Source organism: Rhynchophorus ferrugineus, unplaced genomic scaffold (assembly GCF_030347505.1).
Source record: "Rhynchophorus ferrugineus isolate W39M unplaced genomic scaffold, kcgeb_rfMv2 rfM534, whole genome shotgun sequence".
Taxonomy (NCBI): domain Eukaryota; kingdom Metazoa; phylum Arthropoda; class Insecta; order Coleoptera; family Curculionidae; genus Rhynchophorus; species Rhynchophorus ferrugineus.
In genome coordinates this window covers 47,501-56,794 of record NW_027473111.1, presented here as the reverse complement: position 1 = coordinate 56,794, position 9,294 = coordinate 47,501, and the positions used below count along the sequence as shown (strand labels likewise).

Here is a 9,294-nt window from a genome sequence, read left to right as displayed (position 1 = left end):
AAATTTACTAGCATAAAAAAAGAAATTTATTATTCGAAAATGGACTAAGATGACGTTAAATTTTATTAAATATCTGCTCCTTTCATCTAAGATTTACTTGTAAAGTAACAAATATACTGCATTATAATAGACGATCGTAATATAAAAAGATAGATAAAGTTTAAAATAAGATTTCATAATAAATGTTAGGTTAATGACAAGAATGTAAATGATGGTGAACAATCGAATACCGAATCTTCGTTGAAGCTTTAATATAGTTTTCCTTTAGAGAGAAAATACTCCGAGATAAACTTCGCGTCGATGAGCTTGGAGAATCCTTAAGATTTCAAAGAAGGTACGGTAGTTCTACGCACGTATGTATGGAGATCGCGTTCCATGTATTTATTGACTTTAGATAACTATTTATGAAAACAGATTTCAACTAAAGAAGCAAAATATACTATAATATATATGAGCATTGTATCGATACAGAAGGGTTTGACACGATATTCTTATAGACGTCTCGATATCGTTGCTCACCCGATACGTTCGATTGTAACCCAGAGTTCGGATGGTGTTAAGAAACCGTTAAATAAGAAGTATATTAGTATAGGATCGGTTAATTTTCATGTCATTGTTTTCTTACAGTTAATTCGACAACGGTACGTTTCGATATAGATTCGTTTTGGACAACGAACAATCTGTACCGCATCAATTAGGAATAATATGTCTCGTTTCTCCAATAATAGCATTAGATCTGTACGGAATTGCATTTATATCAAAAGACGATATATCGGGGGACGTAGATTTGAAAAGATATATTTTCATAGTTATAACCGAAAGTCTATAACTCGAATGTAAATTGGTAGTTTCGACGGAATCGAGAGCAACGCTTGATTTTGTGCTTCCTTCTAAGACGATAGTCAACGTAAAATTTATTGGTAAAGTTTGCTACTTCTACTACGTTTTATCTTTTAACGCCTCGAACATAAATCGTATGATATTCTAAAGGATTTATGTATTTAATATGAGAAATAAGTAAACGGTTCCAAGCTCGATGAACGTTTCGACGAAGCCGGAATATGGAACGTCGTTCGCGCTCGACCGTTCAGTCCTCCGTTCGGCTCATATCATATAGGGTACGCATTAAATGAGAGCGACCGCCAGACAGTTAAAATACGCGAACGAGAAGCATACGCACGTACGTAACTTTGTCAAACGAATCGTGATTAGAACGTTCTTATAAGAAAATTAAGAAATTATATCAGAATGTCGGACGTCGATATTAGCGGACAAGCGGTTTCTCCTTCGTCGAATCAAGGGAGTGGAGGAAATTCCGCCGCCGTTGTTAACGCATCGTCAACAGGCACACCGGCCGGGTCGAATTCATCTTCGGTGTCGGCTACGGGAGCCGCATCAGCTACAGCCGGTAGCGCAGGTTCGTCTGCAGGAGGGAAGAAAGAAAAATCCACTTCGAGCAAGGCGAAGAGTTCTAAATCGAAAGTTAGTCATCCTCCGATCGCTGATATGGTAACGAGTGCAATTAAAGGATTGAAAGAGAAAGGCGGAACTTCCTTCAGAGCTATTAAAAAATACATAGCGGCCAATTACAAAGTGGATGCTGACAAATTATCGCCCTTTATAAAGAAATATATAAAGACGTGGATCGCTTCGGGTGTTTTGGTACAAACGAAGGGCAAAGGAGCTTCCGGATCATTTAAATTAGCGGCTTCGGCACGTAAAGCAGGAGGTACGACAGCCGCAGGTACGAAGAAAAGAAAAACGGCCACTGCCAAAACCGGACAGAAAAATAAACGAAAACCAGTAGGAGGTGCCGCGACAGCTACGACAGCCGGTGGTAAAAAAGCGTCTGCCAAAAAAACCTCAGAGAAAACGGAAAAAAAGACGACCGCCGCCTCCGCCTCAACTAAGAAAACCACAGCTAAAAGTAAGAAAGGTGAATCTGCAACTTTGGCCGAGAAAAAAGCTTCTGCCAAAAAAGCCGTCGAAAAGAAAACAGGAAAGAAATCTACCGCCGCCACGACTACGTCCGCTTCCAATGCCGCCGCTAATAGTTCATCTTCGAAAGCAGCAAAAAGCAACACGGCCGCAAGATCCCCGAAATCGCCTTCCAAAGCGAAAAAATCTAATAAAGCCGGACCTACGAAAAAGCCCAAGGCGCCTAAACCGAAAAGTGCTAAGACGACGACCTCAACTGTTCGTGTTGCCGCTGGTGAAGGTGCGAAAACTAAAAAACCAGTATCACCAAAGAAAAAGAAATAAAACTATTTCTACTACGTATGACGATATATTAAACAGGCGACACATTTCATCGTCAGATCAAGAAGACACGGAGTTGAAAATTACAAATATCCCGACACTCCTGGACGTGCTACGACTTCCCTAAAAAATACGTTCGTCCAAGACCGTATTTTTTTAATAGAAAAAAAAACGGTTCTTTTCAGAACCACAATATAACTTTATAAAAGAAAGAATATTTATATAATTTATTTATTATCTTATTATTACTTAAATGATTATTTTCTAGATAGAGCCGTAACTAATTAGGGAACCGATCGATCGATACTCTAAAACAGTAATAAAGGAATATTCAGTACAGATCAGATTATTTATAAATTTTCTAGTTAATATTTATTCTTTAATAAGAACGCGTATTCTAACTTCTTTTTTATACGATTTTGTTGGCCCTGAAAAGGACCGATATTAAAGGGCGTATGCAAAACTTTAAACGGTTTGCGTTATCTATTTGGTTTTGCTGTCTGTCTTTTTAGGCAATAATACTGCTTGAATGTTAGGCAAGACGCCGCCCTGGGCAATAGTAACGCCAGATAACAGTTTATTCAATTCCTCGTCGTTTCTGATGGCCAATTGTAAATGCCTAGGGATAATCCTTGTTTTCTTGTTGTCTCTAGCGGCGTTACCCGCCAACTCGAGAACTTCGGCCGCCAGATATTCCATTACGGCAGCTAAGTAAACGGGAGCACCGGCCCCTACGCGTTCGGCATAATTTCCTTTCCTTAGAAGTCGGTGAATACGACCGACAGGAAATTGTAATCCCGCACGATTGGAACGAGACTTCGCCTTTCCCTTCACTTTTCCGCCTTTACCACGTCCGGACATGTTAATCTCGATCGTTGTTAGATACTGCTCACCTTTAAATCAAAAACGGTACTGGAAATTTCTTACAGATCGGCCTGGAATTTTGTCCGCGAGCCAAACTCGTTATATCATACGCGACCAATCAGACTCTAACTCGGGCTATGGGCGGGGCTTAGAAGTGTTCCTTCGAATGTTATAAGTTCTAGAATTAAAGGCATTTTTTTAGTTAAGTACTCTTTGAGGTACGTGAGACGTCGGGATTTTTATTTCGAAATGCCACCGAAGACAAGCGGTAAGGCGGCCAAGAAAGCCGGAAAAGCCCAGAAAAATATCTCTAAGAGCGACAAGAAAAAGAAGCGCAGGAGGAAGGAAAGCTATGCGATTTACATATACAAAGTTTTAAAGCAGGTTCATCCCGATACGGGTATCTCCAGCAAGGCCATGTCGATCATGAATTCTTTCGTGAACGATATATTCGAAAGGATAGCCGCCGAAGCGTCGCGTCTCGCCCATTACAATAAGAGATCAACGATCACGAGCAGAGAAATCCAAACCGCCGTTAGGTTATTGTTACCCGGTGAGTTGGCTAAGCACGCCGTTAGCGAAGGTACCAAAGCAGTCACCAAATATACCAGTTCTAAGTAAATTAATTCACATACCTATGTGTGTTTCAATATACTACTTACCTGCAAAATCGGTTCTTTTCAGAACCACAATTGGATATACATTTTAAAAAATGAAATGTTAAACAGTAGCTGACATTTTATAAAAACAGAATTTTCAGATATATATATATATATTGTAGTTATTGTATTGAATTATATTATATCATTATAATCTGTTATATAGTAAGTATATAGAATAAGTTTTGTAAAAATGGTACGGCCCGAGATTGTTATTTAAAAATAAGGTAAAGTATTTCTGGAGTGACTTCGAAAATATGTGTATTCATTTTTATTACGTTTATGACTATATGATAATTAATTTATTTTTCCTAACTGTGGCTAATTGTGGATTGTGGCTAATTTCTACACGATAAGTATTAATCACGGGAACGTCTCGAAATGAACAAATAGGAACTGTAATTAATCAAGAATTTAGAATGGAACTATCGTCCTAATATAATGAGGATCGTCAAAGAGAAGATACTTTTTTTTTCGTTTACTAGGTTGACCTTGCTTGGGGACAGTGGAACTCAGTGGAAAATCGCTGATGGTGGGTGAGGAGGATAGGCCTGTGGTCAGAATCGATATCTTGGAGTACTTGCAGGTCAGAGGCTTGATTCGAATTTTGATAGATAAAAAAGTCAATTATTGTCGGTCGATTGGAGGAGTAGTGAGTTGGTTCGCTTGGAGCAATAAGCCCAAGTTCCAACTCATCTATTATCCCGGCCGATAGTAATTCTTCCAATAGCTGTGTGGTTGATGGCGTTGAAAATGGCCTGAAAATCTCCTTGGTCATCTGAATATGTTCCGAAGAGTATTTCGCCAATGGAGATCGGGTTCGTGTTCTAGTGGAATCCAGACCAGCCAGACGACTGTTATCTTGAGTTCCCCGTACATGAGTGGGGGGAGGAATTGGTCTTTTGGGTTTGGTTGTTTTTGGAGTAGGTCGGCACTTGCATCCCGAGTAATTTGCGGTGTATGGTTCTCAACAGTTGGTGCATTTCGGCGGGGAATTTCTGTCTTTGGGACTTGACGTAGGCCGGAGTGGCTTTACAGTTGGCCGATGAATGACCGTAGAATTGGCAGTTAAAACGTTGAACGCGCCTGCCGTTGCCGCGCTGGGCTTGGACTTTTACCACCTGATTCATTAGGCGGTCGACCGCGAAGATACGGCGTTCCTCTCGAGGAACCGACCAACATGGATTGGATTGAAACCGAGCTTCATGAGCGCGGTTCGGACTTCGAGTTACCATTACGTCGAGAGAGAAATATAATATATTAGCTGACCCCGCAGACACTCCGTACCCTGTACTCAATGGATAAATAAAGGATTCATTCTATCAAATTCTTCGTTCAAATCACTTTCGAATCATCCTTAGGAACATTCTGATATCGGAAAACCTTATCCGTAGTCGATAAACGATATCTAACGGATGAATTATAGAAAATGGCCAATAAGCGGCAAATATCCGATCGTAAGGGTGCACCATCGTTTCGGCGAATCATTCTTTTGGAATCTTACGTTCTACAAGCAAAACATTTATTCATAGGTATATACCGATAATAACGAACGGGCCGACGTAACAACCTAAAATGTCCTGAAATACGTGAGAACAGTTTTACTCCGATCGCCGTATCGATATGTGACAGTATCCATCCTATGAAGGATCTTTACATTCTACTAGCATAATTTTATGGATCGGAATTTTCCGACTTTTAAAGAACGTGATCGGCAGTCTAGAAACGGCCTGAGGACGTATTAACACGAGAGGTTAAAATTATTGCTTTAGAAGTTCACGTTGTCTAAAGCTAAAGTTTATTCATCGGAACATTCCGATAATAACGAGAACGGGCAGACGTAAAAACGAAAAATTTGCGCAACGTCCGTATAAACGATCTGTTCTAAAACACCCATACATTTCCGATAGCTGGCGAGAGACCCGCGCTTAAATCGTGTGCGCTTCTACGTGGGGCGATACGAGAGACGGATACGACGGGTCGGGTCGACCGGCGCTGTGACACTTTTACCGAGTGGCTTTTGATCAGCGAAGGTGGTATTACATATTATATGTTAATATATAAGATCCGAACCGTATTTTTTTATTTATCTAAATAAAAAGCGTATTTCGTCGTGTTATTATATATTCGTAACGCTCTCGCGATTTTGTATCGTCGTTTCGTTGTTCTTCCTGGTCGGTTTTTTTCGATATATCGGGAAGCGTACGACGACGACGACGGTATCACTGCGAGATCGCGAATTCGGCGGGAACATTCGGCTTCGTTAGAAGAAGATGATCCACGATTCATATGCGATTGGAATTATTATTTTTATGGACGTATCGGTTTTTCATCGGAACGTTCATAAAACAGCAACACATTTTGCGATAGCTCTCTGCTCTCCGAGCGAGAATAAAATAAAAAATCACGAAACGTTTCTCGTACGAGGTTTCCTTGTCGCTTTATATATTTCTATCTAGCGAAGGGTTCGGAGAGAATGTTTTTCGAGGTCTTATAAACGCCGAACGATATTTTGCGGCATCCAATTTTCGACGTAGTCGACGATCGTCGTCGATAATCGAGATAATTGGGTGCCTAGTCGATCGGTTGTGTATAAAAAAAACAAAAGATGTGTCTAAGATGATGATATCGTTTTGTTTTATTAGACAACTAATATTAAAATGTAAGAGCGTGGCGCCTCGGACCGGTTTTTCCGTCGTCTAGGCGCGCTATCATGCACCTCCTTTTTATTAGTCGTCGATATATATTATATATCGTCGTCTTACGCACACGTTTCTTTATAAGTCAAACTTATAAAATAAACTGTGTCTGTATTTGTTTTATCTGCTTCGTGTCGATAAAATAATAAGAACAGTTCCCTGGTTGATCCTGCCAGTAGTCATATGCTTGTCTCAAAGATTAAGCCATGCATGTCTCAGTACATACCGAATTAAGGTGAAACCGCGAAAGGCTCATTAAATCAGTTATGGTTCCTTAGATCGTACCCACAATTACTTGGATAACTGTGGTAATTCTAGAGCTAATACATGCAAACAGAGCTCCGACCAGAGATGGAAGGAGTGCTTTTATTAGATCAAAACCAATCGGTTTCGGGTTCGCGCTCGTCATCGTACAACTTGGTGACTCTGAATAACTTTAAGCTGATCGCACGGTCTCGCACCGGCGACACATCTTTCAAATGTCTGCCTTATCAACTGTCGATGGTAGGTTCTGCGCCTACCATGGTCGTAACGGGTAACGGGGAATCAGGGTTCGATTCCGGAGAGGGAGCCTGAGAAACGGCTACCACATCCAAGGAAGGCAGCAGGCGCGCAAATTACCCACTCCCGGCACGGGGAGGTAGTGACGAAAAATAACGATACGGGACTCATCCGAGGCCCCGTAATCGGAATGAGTACACTCTAAACCCTTTAACGAGGATCAATTGGAGGGCCAGTCTGGTGCCAGCAGCCGCGGTAATTCCAGCTCCAATAGCGTATATTAAAGTTGTTGCGGTTAAAAAGCTCGTAGTCGAATTTGTGTCTCGCGCCGCCGGTTCATCGTTCGCGGTGTTAACTGGCGTGTTTTTCGCGAGACGTCCTGCCGGTGGGCTTAGTCGTGTCGCGTCGCCGTCGCGCGTGCGTTTCGGCGTGCGTGTTGTGCGCGTCGTGGTTACGACGGCCCAACTCAATCCTGCCGCGGTGCTCTTTACTGAGTGTCGAGGTGGGCCGGCACGTTTACTTTGAACAAATTAGAGTGCTCAAAGCAGGCTAAAATTTCGCCTGAATACTGTATGCATGGAATAATGGAATAGGACCTCGGTTCTATTTTGTTGGTTTTCGGAACCCCGAGGTAATGATTAATAGGAACGGATGGGGGCATTCGTATTGCGACGTTAGAGGTGAAATTCTTGGATCGTCGCAAGACGAACAGAAGCGAAAGCATTTGCCAAAAACGCTTTCATTGATCAAGAACGAAAGTTAGAGGTTCGAAGGCGATCAGATACCGCCCTAGTTCTAACCTTAAACGATGCCAGCTAGCGATCCGTCGACGTTCCCTAATATGACTCGACGGGCAGCTTCCGGGAAACCAAAGCTTTTGGGTTCCGGGGGAAGTATGGTTGCAAAGCTGAAACTTAAAGGAATTGACGGAAGGGCACCACCAGGAGTGGAGCCTGCGGCTTAATTTGACTCAACACGGGAAACCTCACCAGGCCCGGACACCGGAAGGATTGACAGATTGAGAGCTCTTTCTTGATTCGGTGGGTGGTGGTGCATGGCCGTTCTTAGTTGGTGGAGCGATTTGTCTGGTTAATTCCGATAACGAACGAGACTCTAGCCTGCTAACTAGGCGCTTTTTGACATCCTAAAGGCCCGCCGGCCGCGTTGCTTTCGGGTTTCGCGGTTCGTGCGCGGTTTTTACTGTCGGCGTACAAACTATTCTTCTTAGAGGGACAGGCGGCTTCTAGCCGCACGAGATTGAGCAATAACAGGTCTGTGATGCCCTTAGATGTTCTGGGCCGCACGCGCGCTACACTGAAGGAATCAGCGTGTCTTCCCTGGCCGAGCGGCCCGGGTAACCCGCTGAACCTCCTTCGTGCTAGGGATTGGGGCTTGCAATTGTTCCCCATGAACGAGGAATTCCCAGTAAGCGCGAGTCATAAGCTCGCGTTGATTACGTCCCTGCCCTTTGTACACACCGCCCGTCGCTACTACCGATTGAATGATTTAGTGAGGTCTTCGGATCGACACGCGATGGCGTTTCGGCGTCGTCGATGTGTAGGAAAAGATGACCAAACTTGATCATTTAGAGGAAGTAAAAGTCGTAACAAGGTTTCCGTAGGTGAACCTGCGGAAGGATCATTACAGTGTGTTGTTATGCCTATATATATATAATAGGTAAACGTACAAGTCTGTAAAAATCATTGTCGAACGTTAAAGAGCCATCTACGAAGTTCGGAAGTTCCGATCGAATTTCGACGTCGTCAACGTAGCTGTTTTCGGGTACCTATAATATATGGTTTTAAAAGATGTACGCCCGAAAGCGGAGATATATACGATGAAGATGTTGTTATATAGGACGACGAGTAATAATCGTCGGCCTACGACGGATTTCGTTATAAATGGACAAATCGAGCGCAAAATAAAACGATTTTGCCAATTATATTTCTAATCGACGTTTCGATCCTCATATCGACGAACATATACGATGATCGGTAATGTGATTAGTTTACGAAAATCTTATCACCCTTCGTTTGTTTCATTCCAAAAGGGTGAGATTTAGTTTACGAAAATATTGCCAAACTATGATCAGCGTATGCTCTTTTGTTGTCGTACGAGGTGAGACGACGAAAATTTACAACGAACGTCACCATTTCGAGTAGTCTGTCTCCGCTCCTCTCGTTGTGTGTAGTGGAGAAGACGAAAATAAACCGTAAGAGCGTTTTAAAGTCGACGGCGGCTGCGAAAGGGGCGCAAGCGCTGTCTATGACGTGAGCGCGCGTCGTCGTCGTCGTCGTCGTCTTATAATAGAA

The 9,294-nt window shown here is 42.5% G+C and overlaps 1 protein-coding gene and 1 non-coding gene across 2 annotated transcripts in view; both read left to right on the top strand.

Annotated features, from left to right (window-relative positions):
• Positions 1-1,149: 1,149 nt before the first annotated feature.
• Positions 1,150-9,294, top strand: part of LOC143206068 (uncharacterized) — a 45,686-nt gene continuing 37,541 nt past the window's right edge. Inside the window, exon 1 of the mRNA XM_076418979.1 lies at positions 1,150-1,810. Coding sequence (XP_076275094.1) covers positions 1,249-1,810 — 562 coding nt within the window. The 5' untranslated portion in view covers positions 1,150-1,248. The remainder of the gene's footprint in view (positions 1,811-9,294) is intronic.
• LOC143206073 (small subunit ribosomal RNA) lies at positions 6,638-8,626 on the top strand. Its single transcript, XR_013008104.1, has one exon. It is a non-coding gene; the product is annotated as a small subunit ribosomal RNA (ribosomal RNA).